Raw genomic sequence first — 19,672 nt, 5'->3', positions numbered from 1 at the left:
CCAGATGATGCTCAGGGCAGAGGCTCTCACTGGAAAGCATGCAGAAGGGAATTTTAGTTTGACCACCGGTCCATTTTAAAAGCCTACTTAAACCCAGTTTTCTTCCTAACTTGTAGTGCTCTGTGGGACTCTTCCTTTTTGCTAACTGGGGAGCCACATGATCGTAATATTTTAGAGGTCAAAGTCACTTTAGAGATCGTGAAGACAACTGAAGTTCGGAGAAGTTAATTTTGAGATTCCAACGGGAACACACAAGTGAGCAAGACCCAGTCCCTATCCTTAGGCAGCTCTGGTTGGGGCACAGATGTCAGGAGGTCACCGGGATGTGGTGACAGGCGCTCTGAAGGGCATCTCCACGAGGCTTCAGGGATGCTGCTGAGGAGGAGGGGCTAATTCTGTCGGAGCCTGGAAATGTCCACAGAGGGAGGTATTTGGGTCATATCTGAACCCAGGGGGGCGGGGGGGGGGGGCAGGAAGGCCTTGAGAGGGCCAAGAAGAGGGTTGGGGCTTTGGGGACACATGTGGGTTTGGTGTCTTGGATGGATACCCAGGCTGGAAGGGAGATGGAGATCTGATTACCAAGGGCTGGCCCGCCACTTTAGGAGTTTAGGGAGCTAAGGGGGCATTAGAGTTTCTAAGCAGGGGAATGATTGGGGTGACAAAGCAGAGGCTTGGAGCCTGCCAACTGGCAGAGATAGGAAATATCAGAGAGGGATGAAGGACAGAATGGGGAAGATTATGAGTTTGGTCTGGGACCTGCTGGGATATCTGAGACACACAGCTAGGCCCCAAGCACAAGTTTCTAACCTCAGTCCTGGTTATTTCTGGTCCATCCCCTCTCACAACAGCTGACATTGGAGTCCTACTGGACCAGGGACCACCTAGGTGTTGTGTACACCACAGCTCCCTACCCGGAGGGCGGTAGTATCTCTTGTTCTCATTTTATAGGTGAAGGAAATGAGGCACAGAGAGGTCCTGGGCCGTGTCCAAGATCACATGGTAGCCAGGATTTGACCCGGGCCGTCCGGATCTAGACAACGTGCTAATCATCATGACGCCTTGCTTGCTTTCTTCCTAACCTATTACCATTATCAGATTTTGTACGTGCGTGTACAGGAGTGCGGAGGAGAGGATAATAGGTGGCAATTACAAGATGAAATAAAAATTAGTAACAGGACAAGCAGGTGTCAGAGAGGCAGGGAAGAGCCACAGGACCTGTGTTTCTAGAGGAGAAACTGTGTAAGCAACATCTGGGGAATTAACGAGGGGGAGAGAAAGGGGAGGGGCGGGTGCGCACGAGTGAGTGAGCAGGACTCCACGCCAGGCCACAGTCAGCTCCTGCCATCCTGGGATGGCTTTCCTTTGGTCCTCAGCTCCAGGCCAGTTCTCTGAAGCAGGGAATTCTTTCAATGGGTGAGGTTTCCTGTGTGGATGACGCAGATAACCCCTGCCCCACACTGGCAATGAGAAACTGGTTCTAGATGTCCTTGGCAAGCCCTTAGTGGGCAGCCAGATCCCAGATGGACAGTCATTAGCAGTCCGCTCAGCCCATGGTCACGGTCATGAGCCGAGAGCCGGTGGTGGGGCCTAGGCAGCTGGGTTTAGCAGGGAGGGAGGATCTAGGAAAAGTGATTCTGCCTCTTTGTCTGAAGCAGGGTGACCGGGGGTGCCTGGGTGGCTCAGTTGGTTGGGCATCAGACTTCTGCTCAGGTCATGATCTCGAGCTTGTGAGTTCGAGCCCCGCATCGGGCTCTGTGCTGACAGCTCAGAGCCTGGAGCCTGTTTCAGATTCTGTGTCTCATTCTCTTTCTGCCCCTCCCCCACTTGTGCTCTGTCTCTCAGAGATAAATAAATGTAAAAAAAAAAAAAAAAAAAGTGAAGCAGGGTGACCAGTTGGCTGAGCGGTGACAGCCTGAAATCTTCTCTGGAAAAAGGTGGCGTAAAAGTGAACACAAAAGCAGGGGGAGCTCTTGGCACTACAATTCACATCAAACTAACAGAAAATCTCAGCCCACCTCCTCCCCCTCCCCCTCTGCCATTTTCTTGGCAGCCCCAGAAACCTGACTGCTCAGAAGTTGGTCCTCAAGCTCCAAGGGAGCCTCTCGCCATTCCCTTCCAGGAAGGCAAGTTAGACGGGGATGAAGAGTCCCGCGCCATTACGTCACACCCCGGAAATGAGCTCGCATTTGCCCAGGAGCGCTTACTCTGTGCCTGGCACCACTCTAAGGCCCCTGTGTATATTAACTCGTTTCATTGCCATGATGGATTCTGTCAGGCAAGCCAGAGAAAAGCCAGCAGGAACCCAACTGCTAGGGGAGACCTGGGGGCGGATCTGCGCGACTCTTCTCCCGAGGGGTAAAAGAGCCAGGCAGGGTCTCGGTGTGTCAGGGTGGTCGGGAAAGTGAGGCCCCAGGAAGCGAGGCCCGGGCCAAAGGCAGCTGGAGCTAAAGGTTCCTTATGGGGTTAAAGGCTTTTAAGAAACAATTTACACCAGCCTGGAGCGGGCCTTCGCTTTACCAGGTAAACAGCGAACCAGGCCTAATCCCTCCGAGAGAGAACAGTCCCCTAACCACACCGCTTAGCAACGTGGCCAAAATCTGCAGAGAGAACCCTTTTTATCTAAACCCACTTCCCCTCCTGCGAAGATGGCCAAACCTCAGCCTGTGTGACTTCCTGCCATTGGCCCCAGGCAGGGCAGAGAAGGCAGGCGAGGTGCCCCTCTGGAAGGACGAGGAGCAAGAGCTTTTGAGGCCCAAACCCAGCCTGCTGCAGTCACGTGGTCCACAGGGCTTCTCCCTACCTCACGGTGCCTGGAAGCAATAGTGTCTGTGTAGCAGCTGGTGATTGGACGAGGGACAGGAGAGCGGGCGAGGGCGGCATGCCTCGGTGAGCTGATGGCTGCTGCAAGAGGCAGGCCGGAAGGCCAGTGCAGCCGGCAGCTAAACAGGTGGGGCAGGAGCTGGCGGCCACCCTCTCAGAGGGAAAGGGACGAAGAGACGCAGACAGCCCCCTAGGCCGGGCGCCTTCACGGCGGCCGAGGGCAGGGTGCAGCCCGCGCAGTCCCCTCTGTGTCCTTTGACCTTAAGGACGGTTTTACCTCGACATTCCACACCGATGTTTTCCCTTTTCCAATTCCTAGACTAATTCCAGCCCCCAATTCCTCCAAAAGGAGGTGAACAGGCAAAGATTGGGGGGAAGCGACGGGCTGACATTAATTGATAGGAGCGGCTTCGAGCAGTTCATGCTGCCTTATCTCTCTCTCCTTCGGATAGCGTGTGTCCGCCGGAGTCCGCGGGGTCGGTGATTAATAGGGGCCATCACTCACTGTCCGGGACGGCTGAAAGGCAGCGGGGAGGGGGCGGCCCTCCCCAGAACTGAGATAACAAGCAGCAGGAATAATGAGTGGTGTCACTCCACTTTTCATTTTGATGGAAAGTCATTACGGGAGTCAACGCCAGCGACAAAGAGCCATGAATCAACTGCTCTGCTATGAAATTAAAATCGAATTGCCGGCCACCCCCAACCCCTACCCTTCCTGGGAAATGGGGATGGGTAGGTGGCTTGGGAGAGGGGCGCCATCCCGGGGTGGGCTCTACCCAATCACAGTGCGGGCAGTTACGGGCAGGAAGCGGACAGGCGGCTAGTGAAGGTGACAACTCCTGTCTCCACCTTGTTTATCAGACCCTTCCTCCCCAAACCGCATTTTCCCCCTGCCTGGAGGTGAGCTGTGATTAAAAGGAAAATACAGCTTCGCTGGCTCCAACAAGGCTGCCACTCGACTGTTCCCCTTGGCTTTCTGGCCCAAGTTGGGCAGTCTGGCCTGGCCATGGAGAGAAAGGGGCCCAGCAGACTCAGCTACCCCAGAGCTTGCTGAACCACTTGTAGATGCTCATCGGGGGCCCTCCCTGTCACCAGAGGCAAAGAGGGAGAGTCTCTAACCCAGGACTCCACAGGAACAGCTGATGGCCTAGGGAACCCACTCGATCAAGAACCCCAGGCAAACAGGTGCACGGCCTTGACTCAAGGCCCAGAGAAGCAGAAACTGTCAGTGGTGAAGCAAGAGTCTCTTCCTCTTTTATTAAGTCCAACTAGATGATGAGAAGGACCAGAAACTGGGGTTGCAGGCTGACAGGCAACAGGGCCAATCAAGATAGCTTCTTGCCAGAAAATACAGTGAGGGTCAAGGTCACCATCTAGGTGACAGCTCCTTCATGCGGCCTTCCATCCTCCAATCACTTGGTCTCTGGCCAGGAAGGGCCCTGCCGCATCAGCCCTGGCTGTCGCACCCCCCTTCCTGAAGGCTGGGAAGCCGGGAAGGTAGAATGTGGGGGCTGTCACAGATAGGTTCCCATCAGGTTCACGGGGCGCCCACTGTACCTCTTGGAAATGTCAGCTTCGATCTGAAAGACAGAGGTACCAAGTGGGTGGGAAGCAGAGAGGCAGGGGTGCCTTGCTGTGTAGAAACTGGGAGTCCCCCACCTGCTTGGCAGGTCTGCCTTTCCGGTCTCACCAGCTTCTGCAGCTCCTTGGTCTTCTCCAGCAGCAGATCCAACTTGGGCTCCAGGGCCGCCTGCTCCTGAAGCGCTTCCTGCTGCTTCTGCACCATCAGCTCCTTCTTCAAAGCCAGAAGCTGGGACTGCTTCAGCTTCTGCTGGAGAAACTCAGTCACTCGGTCCACATACCTGTGCAGGGTATTCAGGTAAGGGGTGCGGCCGAGCAACCCCGAGCATCCCCGTTCAGCTGCTGGGAAAGGTGAGGCTCAGGAAACCAAATCCCTAGCAGGCCTCTCAGCCTCCACACCCTTCAACTCCTTCTTTGCGAGGTAGAGTGCTCCCAGCTCCCCTGTCCTACTTGGGAAGCACAGCCATCTTGCCCCAAGACAACCCCTGATCCCAACCGTGACAGCACCGCTATGGGAGGCAGAGAAGAGCTCTGGGGGGTCATGGAGAAGAGGAACACAAGGAGTCGGGGCTGCTCAAGACGGCAGAGCCCCACATCACGCTCCGGAACAGCCCGACGTCAAGGGGGAAACCAGACCTTGGTGAGGCCAGGATCATAAACAGGTGTTGCATTCGAAGACTGGTGAGCCGGCCGATCAGATCCTGCAGCGCCGACACCATGGTAACCATCTTTGCTTTGGTCTGGCCCTGCAGGATGGCGGGAGCCAGCTGGAACTGGCTCACTGACAAGATGTCTGCCTCCTCGCTCATCTCCACGGCTCTCTGGGTCAAGAAGATCTCGAGCTGAGGGCAGAAGAGGATCTGGTTGAAACCAAGAAGAGAACTCAGACGTTCTCAGATGCTCAAAACGCAAGAATGAGACGTGAGGGTTGGACTCTGGGTGAGAAGGTGTTATTTCCTCTGAATACTTTTACTGCTAAAAACTTAGCAACTATAATGTGAGAGCTTGATAGGGCGCCTGGGTGGCTCAGTCAGTTAAGTGTCCAACTTCGGCCAGGTCAGGATCTCACGGTGCCTGAGTTCGAGCCCCATGTCCAGCTCTGTGCTGACAGCTCAGAGCCTGGAGCCTGCTTCGGATTCTGTGTCTCTCTCTTCTCTCTGTCCCTCCCCGGCTCACACTCTCTCTCTCTTTCTCAAAAATAAAAAAATATTAAAAAAAAAAAAAAAGATTTATAATGTGAGACCTTGAGGCAGCCTCTCACTGTCATTCTTCTGTCCCCTACTCCTATCTCAGGCCCTCTCAAGCCCTGGACACCTCTCCTTCCTCCCAGTGTATGGATAATAAGGACACACAGATTCAACGGGTTCTCTCTGCCCCAGTGAAGGTATTTTCTCTCTGTGAGGAATGAAATTCAGGGAACAGGAATCCACATCTGAGAAGCCCTGGATTAAGAAAAGGCTGGGAAGAATCTGGGAACCAGCCGCATGTCTTGTCACTCTTATTCTACCTTAGAAACTTGATCCCTTTGTCCTTCTCTGTCCTGGAGGCTAAGAGGGGCCTCTCTGAGCAGAAAGAAAAGGGAATAGGTGGGGACTAAGAACTTTGACGAGGACCTCACCAGCCAGCAGTCCACTGGGAAGGCAACAGGCGGAGATTAATACAAAGAGGAAGTGTCCTCCCAGAGGACGAAGGTACCTCCATGAGCTCATCAATGAACTGATTCCGGGTCTCAGGGTATTCAAGAAGTGTCAGGGCATCTGGGCCCTTAGCAACACCTTCTGGAGCTGCCAGGAGGAGAGACAGAGAAGTGATAAAGTTGCTGAGGACCACAGAAAAAGACCCTCAAGTTCGAGAGGTTCTGGTGGGTTAATATGGACACAAACCCATTGCCCTAAAGCTACTATCGATCTCATCCCAGGAGGATAGGGTTACCCTTTCCCTAACCAGACACTACTACCAGCCACTACTACAGGCCACCAGTCTGTGACAACGGGGCGGGAGGGAGGGGGGGTGCCCCCCGCAGAGCTGGGTTCAGGGCTAGGAAAGGCCTCCTCTGCTCTGGTAGGCCGCGAAGTTTCATCCTGCACCGCCCTCTAGCGGCTCAGATCGCTGCTGCATCCTCTCCAGCAGTGGGCAGGGGGTCAGGTCACACCTCCAAGTCCAGCAGCCCTCCAGGAACCTCCCACCAGGAAAGGTGACCCATATTTGGGATCTCAAAAGTTGAGAGCTTCCAGACTTATAATGTTCCTCCACACTCACGTCATCATCAAGATTTTGAGAAAACAGTTAAATGTGTGAGAAGCCCAATCTTGGCAAGTGCATTTCTTCTTTGTTTCTAGAGACACGTTGGGGGGGGGGCGGGGCAGGGTGGCTGGCTTTTGAGCACTCACTTCTGCCAGGGCTACAGGGAGGGCTGCACTTACCCTGGGTTCCAGCTTCTAGCACTGTGATCTGCAAAGCGGCATCGTCTCCCCAGTCTATCCCATCGCCCCCAGTTTCCTAGGTAGAAAGCAAAGAACACTGGCAGGGTTGCAAGAATCTTCCCCAGCAAAGGGAGCCGGAACAAACCAAAGCCCTTGATAAGTCCAAGGCCTACACATTTCAACTGTACGAAGGACTTACAGCCCTGACATAGGTGGTAAAGATGGCAGGGGGCCCATGTATGCTGCCACTCTCATCCCTGCTTAGAATTACCACCTGCCTGTACCCGACACCTTGCCCCAAATGCCAGGAGAAAAATGTCAAACCTGGGATATGTCACTGTGGAAACTGCCTCCCCCTGCCAATCTGGTCTGAAAGCTAGGGACTTTAAGAAATGCCTTTAGAGACAGACAACGCTTCTTTTATCACCAAAGCAGTGATCACAGAAAAGTTCTCAGAGGGATGGACTGTGAGAGCGTCCTAACCTTCGAGTCCGATTCCAGGGAGATGCCCCAGTCGATTTCGGCAGCCTGGGCAGAGATGCCAGAGTCCGTCCCTTCAGAAGCCATCTCCACCCCAAAGTCACCCCAGTCAATCTAGAAGGGGAAAAAAGTGTTAGCTCAAAGAAAGTGGGTGAAAGCAAAGGGGCCTTCCCCAGGGGCCTCAGCTGCCCCTGGAAGGGGCACTGGCACACTGTTCAAGTGCAGTGGCCTCAGCGCTCCCCAAAGGACCGCCCCGACTTCAGAGTTCACGGGGCCGAAGGATTCCTAGATTAAAGCGAACAGGCTCACTGAGCCTCTTCAGTGCTCATCTACACTCTGGCCTCAAGGAGGCCAGAAAATTAAAGGAACAGGGCCCCCCTGGACCCTTCTATGCATAGTCTCTTCTTTTTTTCCTTCTGAGACTCTGAACTCAGTCAGGGTGGGGTGGGGAGGGGTGGAGCTGTGTGGGGGGGGTGAGGAAGCAGCTCTCACTTCGCTTATCATCTTACCGCGTCTTCTTCCACCGGCTCAGGAGGCTCCTCAAGGTGCGGCCGCTCTACCACAGAGGGCTCGGTCCCCGTCCTCCATTCGTACACCGTGGCGTTTCCCCGCCTCTGCACGAATCGCAGCATCGGCAGCACCTGCTCCGTGGGGCTGCAACGGAGCACCAGACTGACCCTCCCACTGCCCACTCACAGAGCCCCACCGGGCGCCACCCTGAGCCCTGCGGCCAGATGGGCAAGGCTTCCACAGGTTCACGTATGTAAAATTAAACTCAAATGTCATGTCCGAAAACACAAGCAGAGAAGAGAGGACAGCAGGAAAAATAGGTCAACTGTCCCCGCTGCTGGAGAGAAAGAGGTCCTTTACCTTTCACACACAAACCCCACACAGGCCTGGTAGAGGTCAATGGCTTCGCCCAGAGACTGGGCCCCGGCCCCGATCTCAGCCAGCTGACTCGGCAGGTCCTTCACCAGGGCCAGCAGTTCTCTCCGGACGTTGTCTCCCTAAAGAGGATGGACGAGGGAGGCTAAGACAGGAGTGGTGGGAAGCGGAGCCCAGTGGGTTAAAGAAAATGCCCGGAGACTGGAGATGGGTGAGACACTGGCCCAAGAAGGGTGCAACCGGGCCGAGAAGGGAACCTTTCCCAGAAGCCAAGGAGCTGGGCTCAGGCCAAGAGGCCCCAGGAGCCCTCCTGCTCACCGTGATGCCGTACTGCTTGCATGAGTGGTAGAACTGCTCTCGCATCTCGGTGGCCCCTGCCTGGCCCTCCTCCTCCTTGCGACTATATTCTTGCTGCAGCTGCTGGCATTTGGCGATCTGCTTCTTCAGCGAAGGGATCTCGTAGTTGACATTCCGAACCAGGAGGCTAGAGAGTTCCACTGCGAAGGGCCCAGGAAATTCACCCCAGACGCCCACACCACAAGGCAAGCATGCCCCTGGGACACGCACAAATACACCGAGGCCTGGCAGCGGAGAGCACGGCCTGGCTCCCCCCACCGCCCACCCCATTCCTCCCCTTCCCAGCCGTGGAACCTCACACAGCCACCTTATCCTCTCCAATCCAGTCCTCCTCTGTAAAATAGGGGCCAAAATATTTACCACGAGGACTAACAGAATCCATATGAAACAGGAGTACGATTCCTGGCATTCAGTAGATACTCAGCAAGCATCAGCTATTATTATTATTAATACTTGGGGGAAACATACCCCGAAGTACAATCAGCCCTGTAATTACTCTCAGGCATCCAATATGGCCTCCCGATGACCCATGCTTCCTCTGCCCAGTGGAGAAGAGGGGGGAGGTGGTCACCAAGAGGTCAGTGGTGTTGGGTCTATACATACTTCCCTGGTCAGGCCCGGCAAAGCCCCCTACTTGCCTGATCTTCCACTTTCTCCCAACACTCTTTGGGGAATTTCTTGGCCCACCTGGCAAACACTCACACCCCAGCCTCATCCCCCACTCGGACTGTGCCTCCTGGAAGCCTAGTGTCCCAGAACTCTGGGAGTGGGCTGCCCCTGGACTCCAGCCTCCCAGGCTGGGCCACTTTACCTAGATAGATGTTGTCCTTCTCATACAGGGCTACGATCTCCTGCCAATCCTGGGTAAGAACGGAAATAGGAAGTGAGCCGAAATAGCACTCGAGCAGCCACATCTCAGCTCAAGCCGCACACAGGAGAAGCTCCCCCAGCCTTCACATCACATCAGACGCAAACCCCTTGCCTTTCTACGTAACGCTGGCTGGACCACCCACTTCATTTTAACAACGTGGTGCCAATGAGCATTCCCCAAAGCAGCAGGCCTGAAAATGGAAACCCAGGGGTAGGATCTACTTTTGGTATAAACATTGGGGATGGACAGAAAGCTCAGGAAATATGCTATGTAGGCATCTCCACCGGACCCTCAGCGAGACCAGAGGCTCTGACCCTGTAGACCGGATGGGTCTGGCTGCACATTAAGCGGCTTCAGCCACACTTGCCTTCATTCGCTGTGAAGAGTACCGGCCAAAAATATTTTTTGTGGAGGCTTCGGTGCCTTTGAGAAGGTCCACGATCCTTAGGCAGTGGAAGTAGTGAATGTCTAGACAGCAAGGAAGAGCAAAGACTCTGGGAATTATAGTATCTTGCCCACCTATGCTGGGCACATGGCTGACTGATGAATGTGCTGAGAATCTTAGCGTGCATAGCTTTCCCCTTCACCATTGTGTGTTGGAAGAAACTAGCATGTACCCCCCCCCCCAAATAAATCTTTCTCTAGGGATTAGTCCTAAAGCTAAACAATAAGGGAGGAGGTTGGCTGATATACAGTGCTCCAGGAAAGACGGGGCTCCAGTAATGTAGTCCCAAATCACTCACAGGATCCAGAGAGCAGCTGGGCGATCTCCTCGCTCTCTGGCATGTCCTGGATGGCAGCATTGATCTTCTCTCGGATGGTCAACACCAGACTCTGCCATTTCAGATTGCAGTGTCGTCTGTCGACCAGCCAGTCTATGTGAGAAACACCCAAATCATAGCATTCCCACTCATGACAGCCAAAACGCCGTCACTAATTCAAGTGAAATACGCTAAGACACCAGCTAAAAGTTGTGTTCATATTGGTTAAGGTGTGGGGGATCACGGGAAGATGGGAATAAAGAGAGCCTCAAAGGGACCCTTGGCGTTAAACAGACTCCAGCAACCTGACTTCATCGCAGTGTGACTTTTATAGAGCAACTGCCTCCGTGCAGGGATAAAGAAAAACTGTGAATTAGTCCTGACATCAAAGTGCCACTTTTGACCGCTCTAAATTCTCCATAATATTTTTGCTTCCATGAGTAATTATATCTTTCTTACTGACAGAGGATGCTTTTCAACTTCCACTTCCTCAGGGCTGGGATTAACCGTGACAATGGAAAATACAAGATGATTATGCCAAGTACCGGATGAATGAACAACTGCAAAGCCCCTAATACCTACAGCGCCCTACAGACTAGGTAACACCTGGCACCACGAGAATACCAATATGACTGACCTCCTGGAATCTGAGCCCAGATTTGTGTTTTTAGTAGAGCGGGTGGGGGGATGAGAGCCGTGTACATTTCCTCAGGAGGAGAGCACTAAGAGCTAGGCTTTGCCATCACATGGTCCTGGCTTCTGATTATCAATTTGCTTAGGCAAATCTCTTAACCTTTCTGTGCCTTGGTTTCCCCACATGTAAGATGGGGATAATACGGTACTGGCCACAAGAGGGAATGAAAGTAAAACATGGGGCACCGTGCCTAGCACATGGCAAGGACTCGATAAATCCTAGTAAAAATCATTTTTACAATGTCAAGTGCTTAAAACAGCACCTGGTAGAGCCAACTCTGAATGAATGGTTGCTGTTCCATTGGTCCTTCCTATGACCAATGACAAGCTCATACAGCAAGAGTGCACAGGTGCTGCAGAACTGGGACAAATGTGAAAGGACACTAAAGAAGCTCCATCAAGTGGCCACTGCACAGGACTGACCGAATGGTCCACAGTGGTGAGTCCAGAACCTTGCCCTTGTTAATACACCTGTCAACTAGCCAAACATTGGGGTCCCATGCTAGCTATCACTTACACTGCTTCTGCTGTATTCCTCTAAAATCTTCCGAGAGAAAAATTCTGTAGATGTCATAGAACTAGAAGGGGACGAGGTAGTCAAACAGAGGTCATCTTAATGACTAAACTAGCATCAAATCAATTCATCCAATGAGCATTTTAAAATCCAGGAGCTGTGCACTCGCCCTGGAAAAGTCATAATGAAGAGATCCTTGCCTGGCTCTGAACTGAGGAGGTATAGAGATCAGATACTGGCAGCAGGGAGATGGCCTGGCCACTAAAAGGTCTTTATTCCCAATTGGATCTCTGTCTCTCTTCCTCCTAAAATCAAGGGGAGATGGAAGCTTTTAAAATGAAAGGAAGGTAGGGGTGCCTGGGTGGCTTAGTCGGTTAAGCATCCGACTTCGGCTCAGGTCATGATCTCACAGTTCGTGAGTTCAAGCCCCACATCAGTCTCTGTGCTGACAGCTCAGAGCCTGGAGCCTGCTTCGAATTCTGTGTCTCCCTCTCTCTCTCTCTGCTCTCCCGCCCCGCTCATGCTGTCTCTCTCTCCTTCAAAAATAATTAAAAATTTAAAAAAAAAATTAAAACGAAAGGAAAGTAAGTTTTTTTTTTTTCATACAAAAAGCATCGACCCTGGGGGCTGACAAACTTAAGTTCCAATTTCAGATCTACTGCTTAGTAGCTGACCGTCTTTAAAGTAAGCCACTACTCTCTTGATGCCTGAATGACTTAACAACACGTGTTAGGAATGACGTGTTAGTAGAAGACGCAGGTCAAGTACAGACTAAGAATGGTTCCTTCCCGCTCTTCCTAGCGCCGGCAGGTAGCCACCGCAGAGGGCATTGAACAGGGCGAGTGGTCAGGGGCCTTGGGGCGTCACGGCTCCCAGCTGTTGGCAACAGGAGGCAATGGGCCGGGCTTCCCCCTGACAGCGGTTGCGCGGGGCGTCCCCTCCTACCGAGCAGCTTGCTGGTCTGGATGTCGATGGGCACGTGCTGATGGTCCTGGCGGGAAACACAGCGAGAAACGGGGCTTGAGCGCGGGGAGGGGGCGTGCCACCCGCGCGCTTATTTCCGGGGCCCAACCGCCACCTTGAGGGGCCAGAATGTTGGGCCGGGGAGGGCCGAACCCGGGAGGGAGGCCGGAGAAGCGGGTCTGGGACCGACGGGTTGAGCTCAGTCCAGGGGTGACGGACCAGTGCCCCATTCCCCCAGCTCCTGTCTCCACACCTGCATCTTTCCTCCACTTCCGCTTCCGGCCGGCGACCCAAGTCAGCCCCACCTACAACCAATCCAGCGCAGGCCTGGCCGAGCCTCAGTTTTGGCACGGTCGGACCTCCTCGGGCCACGTCGCCATCTTCCTCCGAGCCAATCGGGGCGCGCGCTCCACCCCTGGCCACAAGCCCCACCCACCTCGGGGCTCCGAATGGCTGAGCCCGGGAGGGGCGGGAGAACCGCAGACAGCCAATGGGAGACGCGAGGCGGGCTCAGAGCTGGAGAAGGGCGGGGACGCCGAGAAAAGGCTGCAGGGGCTGCGAGATCACGGCAGACGGCGCCGGAGAGTTGGTCCGGGCAGCTTCCGGCCAGGTGGGCGCCGGGCTTACGGTGCAGGCATTACTGTGCTTGCAGACAGGGTCCTAGCGCCGACCCTGGAGCCTTGTAAGCCGTTAGAAATGCCTTCTTCCTGCCTTGCCTGGCTTTACTGCTCGTCGCACACTTGCGGCACTTGTCACACTTTACCTTCCCATTCAATTTATCTGATAGACATGTGTTGAGCACCTGCTATGTGTTGTGTGATTAGGACAGGAAAGGGGTGGAAGGAGGGTCAAGGGAGGCATTCCAAAGAGAACACCTCAACTGAATCTTAAAGGAAGGGCTACACAAAGAGGGGCCTGTGGGGAGAGGTGTTCCGGGTGGAGGAGACCGTCCAGACAAAGCTATGGAGGCCACAAACTGCAAGAGGGGTGCAAGGAACAACAGGCAGGCAGGACTGGCAACATAATTGGTGGGGTCCAGGGCAAAATGAAAAGGTAGGGCCCCTTGTTAAAAAGTTGAAGAATTTCATGAGGGGCCCTGCATCAGGTTTCACACTCATGAAGGCGGCAGGGAAGGCAGGCCAGCCTCTGTGCAGTAAAAGGTTTGTGGCAAGGAGTGGCCAGAGAAGAGCCGTAAAAGTGGAAAGGTCATATCATAGGGAGGAGCCTCATTAGGGAACTTGGACTTTACCTCCGCTGACAGAGAGGAGCCACTGGAGGGTTTGAAGGGTTTTGAAGCAGGAAGGGACCTGTTCAAATCAACTGCAAGGAGGATGGTTTCGTGGGAGATAAGGCTGGAGACAGGGAGACTATCTGGAAGTTATCATGCAGAGGTCAGTGACCTGGGACAAGGCATGAGGAGGAGGGGAAGGGCTGGCTTTGAGAGATGTTTTGGAGGGAAATGGACAGAACTTGGCCATCAAGTGGGTGTGTGGATGGGGGCGATAGACAGCAAGGATGACATGTAAAGTGGCTGGATTAGGAGTGCCACCAACTGAGACAGGGATGCAGGATGCTGACCAGGTATTGGGGAGGCGGGGTTCTTGGCTTTGAACTTACCAGGTTAGTGGTGCTGGGAGGCCCCCACGTAAAAAAAGTGTGCAAGAGACACTTGGGTCTATAGCTTTGGAGTTCAGGGGGAGCCCTGGGGCTAAGGGTGCAGCTTTGGAGAGCCACAAGCTGACTGATCTGAAGTTCACATGCTGGCTGAGGCTGAGGGAAGGCATGAGATTGGGCAAGAGGTGGGTAGAGTGAGGAAGAGACTGGGTGGGCCCAGGATAGATTACCAGGGACCTCACAGGGCTGGGTGTGCCATTTGGGGCCCCTCCCCTTCCAGGATGTTAGCTCCTCCAGGAGGCTCTGGCTGGTTCTTTGGAAAGGACCACCCCCACCCCACCCCGTTTCTGCCCCAGCACAGCACTTGGGGCTCAGAAAAATTTGTTCTTGAACTGTGTGGTGTGCTATAGCAACAAGAAGATCTAGATTTCCATCCAGGGAGATCTTGGACTATTTCCATAACCTCTCTGCCAGCCAGTTTCCTTAACATGGAGCTAGCACCTATCTTGACTATCTTGGTATTTCTGTTTACAGGCTTACATAAATAAACATGCTAGACGTATATAACACTTTGCATTTTACAACATGCTTTAATATATCTCTCATGCTTTGAAGACCGTGTGTGTGTGAAACATTAATCGTCATTAATTTAAAAAAATTTTTTTAAGTTATTTGTTTATTTGTGAGAGAAAGAGAGAGAGCAGGGGAGGGGGAAAGAGAGGGGGACACAGAGAGAATCCCAAGCAGGCTTTGCACTGTCAACACAGAGCCTGATGAGGGGCCCGAACTCAGGAACCAGGAGGTCATGCCCTGAGCCGAAGTTGGACACGTAACCAACTGAGCCACCCAGGTGTCCCTAATCATCATTATTCCAACATGGATTGAAAGATTTCCCTGGATATAGCTCATTGGGCAGAACTAAGGGCCTCTTCAGGGCTCTCTCATGGGAATTTGGCTCCCATGTCAGAGTCCTGACTCAGGCTGTAAGAATTGCTGGGACTCCCCCCCCATGATTAAACAAACACTTACTGGGTTCCAACTATGTGTTCCTGGCTCCCTGGGACACCCCAAGAAGCATGGCCCTGCCCCACCCTCAAGGTGCATCTCTCCTCCTTGAACCAACAGGTGGGGCACAGCAGGACAGGGTGAGTTGGTGGAGGCAGAGACCACCAGCATTTCACCCCACCCACAGCTCCCCGGGGTGACTCATGTGGAACAGAAGGATGTTTGAGAATAGTTCTGCCCGGCCGCTGGCCTCAGCTCAGGGTGGCTGCCCTAGACAGCACAGGAGTGTGGGTTTGGGGCGGCATTCTGCAGTGTTTGTCCTTTTCCAAAGGCCACAGAGAACCTCGGGGCCTATGGGCAGAGAAGCACATATGTGGTCTGGCATCCGGGGCATCGGGTCCTGGGGGTCTGCCAGCGGTCGGAAGGTGGCATGTGGGATGCCTCACTGTGATTCTCATGATCCTCTGAGGATTTAGCAGATGGGACACTGGGGAGGTGGAGAAGGGCATAGCAGGCCTGTGCCAGCTTTGGACAGGAAAGCACGGAGCCCCGGGGCGGCCTGCAGGCAGGCTGCTTGACTATCTTTTGTTGTTGTTGTTAGCTTTCTTATTAAGTGATAACCGTGTGCCACGTGACAGTATAGATGTTTTACAAGCCTTTATCTGACTTGATCCTTCCAACAACCTTATAATGGGGGTACTATTATTAGCCAGATCTTGCTTAGTTAAGTAACTTGTCCAAGTTCACACAGCTGGTAGTTGGTGGGGCTGCGATTCAAACCCAGGCCTGTCTGGCTCCCCAGCCTGCATTCTTGTTCTCCGTGGGATGTGGCTTCTCCCGAGGCCCTGCCTACCCCATTCACTCTGCTTGGCCATCTCAGCCCCGGGTCTCTTTCTCCCTCCCCTTTGGCCTGATTCCCATCTTTTCCCCCAGTTGTTGTGCCAGAAGCTTGGAACCCCCACCCTTGCAGTCCCTGCCCCTTTCCAAAGTTCCTTCTTACCACACCTCATTCTGGGCAAGAACACCTATTACTTATCTTCCTGCAATAGCCATAAAAAGAAGGCTTACCCTTGACATTCAAATAATCCATTTCTTTTATCCACCCTATGTTTATTACTATATGGTCCGTGTTTTCTGTGTGTTTGCTCACAGCCATGCTGTGTGTGTGTGTGTGTGTGTGTGTGTGTGTGTGTGTCTGCCTGCTGGGCTAAAAGCCCCACAGACTAGTTTTTCTTTAGTTTGCCTCCGTACCTCATCTGTGAGCACCTTGTGGGCAGCGAGGACAGGCTTGTTCATCTGGGTAACCCCAGCTTCATGACACCTGACATTGAAGTCAGGTGCTTATTGGCTGCTTGTAAAGAAAGGAATAAGAGGTGTGACATGTGCAGGCAGCCATTTAGTAATGAGTAGGGACTGGGGTCACTTGGTCTGGAGTGGGGAGGGTTACACGTTCTCCAGCTCTTTTCGTCATCTCTCCTTCCACAGCTCAGGACTTAGAATCAGGCCCCCTGAACTGCTTGCAGCTGTAACCCAATGGTCCCTGTGTCTTCGTGCCACAATAGGGCCCCAAGATCCTTGGGGCTCCCTAGGTGTCTTTTACTTCCTTCACTCAACAAGGGAAAATTTCTGAAAATGTGCACGTTGCATGTTTGTATATGGAATATCATACTTGAACTTGGTTTTAGGGAGGTGCATTTAAAGGTTAAAAAAAAAAAACACCATAAAGCAATAAAGTGGCCTGTTTAGAAAATATTCATAGTTTATAGCCTTATCTCAAACTCCCCTCCCAGCCCAGCTCCTCCCAGAAATAAATCTCCTAAAGGCCAAGGGTGGGGCCTGATTTCCCAAGCTGGTCCCTGTCTGGAGGGTGGGCCAGAGACTCCACGGCCCACACCTGGTTCTGGTGGTGTTCTCCAGGGGCCGGCCACAGGTGGGCATCCACCGAATCCTGCCCACTGCAGTTCTCATTCGGGCTCCTTCTGCAGTGTGGGAATCAGAGAACAGGATTCTGCACCCACCCTCCCCAGGTCCCAGGCATCAGAAAGGTCTGGAGTTTGGAGTCAGGGAGTGTGGGCAGGAGTGCTTCCAGGAGGAGCCCCTTCTAATAAAGATGGAAATGTGCCCTGACCCTTGGTTGCTGTACCCCAGGTAGTGACCATCTCATTGACCCTCCAGTGTCTTCCCAACACTTGAGCTGGGATGAGGGTTTAGCCTCTTCTGTTCTCTTCTAGATGGGATGTCCATTCTCAAAGAGATGGGGCTTTCAGAGAAAGTGATGGATCTAGAAAGCTGTGGGCACCTTCCTGGGACAGCTATATTATTTTTTTAAAGATTTGTATTTTTAGGGGCTCCTGGGTGGCTCAGTCGGTTAAGCGTCCAACTTCGGCTCAGGTCACGATCTCATGGTTTTTGAGTTCAAGCCCCGTGTCAGGCTCTGTGCTGATAGCTTAGAGCCTGGAGCCTGCTTCGGATTCTGTGTGTGTGTCTCTCTCTCTGCCCCTTCTCCACTCATGCTCTGTCTCTGTCTCTCTCTCTCAAAAAAATAAACATTAAAAAATGTTTTTAAAAAATTAAAAAATAAGATTTTTATTTTTTCATTTTATTTATTTTAGAGAGCACACGTGAGTGGGGGAGAGGAGCAGAGGGAGTGAGAGAGAATCTCAAGCAGGCTCCATGCCAAGTGTGGAGCCTGACTCTGGGCTCCCTCCCATGACTCTGGGATCATGACCTGAGCCCAAATCAAGAGTCAGATGCTCAACTGACTGAGCCATCCAGGTGCCCTTATAAGATTTTATTTTCAAGTAATCTCCACACCCAGTGTGGGGCTCAAGCCCACAACCCCGAGATCAAGAGTCGCACACTCCACCGACCAAGCCAGCCAGCACCCCAAGAAGTAGACTTCTTACTAGAGGCAGGCGGACCTTGCAAAATAATATCCTGAGTTCACATAAACCCCTGGGAAGATGATAATTAACAGCAAGCCTGCTGTAGCTGAAATCACATGGGCTTTCTCTCACATTTGCCTGACCTAGGGACTGTGGGAAAAAGGCAAACAAGCTAGATTAAGAATTTCTTAGGGTAAAGACAAGACTTCTATTTCTCATTTGCGTTTTAAAGCTTGTATTAAGTCCCTACTATGTCAGGTCTGAATCTGTGGCAGATAATTCTTGGTTCAAGGAGATAAAATTCTCTAAGGGAGCCAAATACATGAATAGATCATTACAATACTATATATATATATATGTGTGTGTACATACACCCATATGATCAGTCATGGTATATATCATGTTAAATAGCATATGAGCAAACTCTGAAGGAATAAAAAAGTTCCTGGTGGCATAGGAGGTATACTAATTAATTCAGGCCTTGAGGGATGAATAGGGGTTTGTCTTGGTTTAAACATTTTTTTTAAACGTTTATTCATTTTTTTGGAGAGATAGAGACAGAGCACAAGCAGGGGAGGGGCAGAGAGAGACGGAGACACAGAATCCAAAGCAGGCTCCAGGCTCTGAGCCATCAGCACAGAGCCCAGCACAGGGCTCACACTCACGAACTGCAGGATCATGACCTGAGCTGAAGTCAGCACTTAACAAACAGACTGAGCCACCCAGGCCCCCCAGGTTTGTCTTAGTTTACACAGGAGGTCATTCCCGAGCAGGAACACAGCATGCACTCCTAATCCCAGCTTCTTTGGCCAGGAAGGTAGGCAGAGAAAGGGACCAGTGAGAGGATTTATGGCACGTTGGGAGAGGAAGCTGCAGAGGCCCATCCTAAGAGGGCCGGGCCAAGTGGGTTCCACTATGGGCCAAGGGGGGCCTTTGAAGGACTGTCCACTTGAGGCCTAGAGGTAGGGGGGCTGTTGAGGAAGGAGGAGAATATGAACTCACAAGGCCATGAGAAGTTGAACCAAGTAGAAACAGGGTGGGAAATGGTAGGGCAGATGTGAGAGGTGGTTAGTTTGGGGGTTGGTTGAGGGGATTAGGAGCCCAAGGAAAGGGGGATCGTCTGCCTTTTCTCTACCCAGTAGTTGGCTCAGAGCCTGGCACACACTCAGACCCTGGAGGAAGGAGCTGGGTGGGTGAATTGGGCATCTAAGCCAGGCCGCACTGGGACACACAGCTGCAGGGACACCGAACACACAGGGGGTGTTCCTCACTCTCCAGCGATGCCTGTCCTAGGGGAGAGAAGGCCAGCACAGACGGGCCACCTGAGGGGGGCGGCAAAATAACCTGCTCCAAGGCTCGGAGCCTGATGCGAAAGCAGCCCTGGGTGAACGCTGTGCACCACCTTGGCTAATGGAGGTTTGCAGGAGGGGGTGGGTCAGTGAGGGGATCCGTGAGGATGTCGCCCCCTGCCCGAGCACGCTCTGCCTTCTCGCCTTTCCCTCTCTTCCGGCCTCGCCACAGCCCCATCTCTCCTCCTTCCCAGAAAGCTGGCCCCAGATGTTACCCCCTTTATAACATCCACCAAAGGCCCGTGCAATGGACCCCTGGAAGTTTGGGGGAAGGGGCATGAAGTGGTACTTTGCAGAGTACAGTAGGAGCATGATCCAGTATCAGAAAAACAAATGCCCCTCTGCCCACGCACGTGGAACTTGGCATCTGATTTCACAGCCCCTGAAGCCTACCTCTAAGTGATGGACATGTCTGAGGGTGGGTGGGTCTGAAGAGCCTGGCCCAAGGTGGGGCCAGGGACCACCCCCCAC

General features: G+C 52.9%; 1 protein-coding gene across 4 annotated transcripts; it reads right to left on the bottom strand.

Annotated features, from left to right (window-relative positions):
- Window positions 1–4,049: 4,049 nt before the first annotated feature.
- CDK5RAP3 (CDK5 regulatory subunit associated protein 3) lies at window positions 4,050–12,717 on the bottom strand. Of its 4 annotated transcripts, XM_019415918.2 has the most exons (14): window positions 12,602–12,717; window positions 12,331–12,376; window positions 10,161–10,292; window positions 9,785–9,885; window positions 9,358–9,406; window positions 8,508–8,686; window positions 8,175–8,311; window positions 7,814–7,958; window positions 7,308–7,418; window positions 6,825–6,900; window positions 6,097–6,185; window positions 5,038–5,243; window positions 4,511–4,682; window positions 4,050–4,400 (listed from the first exon to the last, which is right to left on the bottom strand). In XM_019415918.2, the coding sequence occupies exons 1-14, from the start codon at window positions 12,605–12,607 to the stop codon at window positions 4,335–4,337; spliced, it is 1,515 nt and encodes a 504-aa protein (XP_019271463.2). In that variant the 5' UTR covers window positions 12,608–12,717; the 3' UTR covers window positions 4,050–4,334. The 4 variants fall into 4 exon arrangements, with proteins under 4 accessions (XP_019271463.2, XP_019271464.2, XP_019271461.2 ...); XM_019415919.2 differs by lacking the exon at window positions 9,358–9,406 and having other exon boundaries at window positions 12,602–12,670; XM_019415916.2 differs by lacking the exons at window positions 9,358–9,406; window positions 12,602–12,717 and adding an exon at window positions 12,464–12,571.
- Between the last annotated feature and the right edge of the window lie 6,955 nt (window positions 12,718–19,672).

Source organism: Panthera pardus, unplaced genomic scaffold, assembly GCF_024362965.1.
Source record: "Panthera pardus isolate Hobbes unplaced genomic scaffold, ASM2436296v1 HiC_scaffold_3, whole genome shotgun sequence".
NCBI lineage: Eukaryota > Metazoa > Chordata > Mammalia > Carnivora > Felidae > Panthera > Panthera pardus.
The sequence above is the reverse complement of the archived record's forward strand: the minus strand, read 5'-3'. Positions and strand labels throughout refer to the sequence as shown.

What these genes read in the sequence shown, in the direction of transcription:
- CDK5RAP3 (XM_019415918.2), bottom strand. An exon ending in GCAAGCAGTACGGCATCACG is followed by an intron (nt 8,312 to 8,507) that starts GTGAGCAGGAGG and finishes CATCCTCTTTAG; the next exon opens with GGAGACAACGTCCGGAGAGA. An exon ending in GTGGGGTTTGTGTGTGAAAG is followed by an intron (nt 7,959 to 8,174) that starts GTAAAGGACCTC and finishes GCTCCGTTGCAG; the next exon opens with CCCCACGGAGCAGGTGCTGC.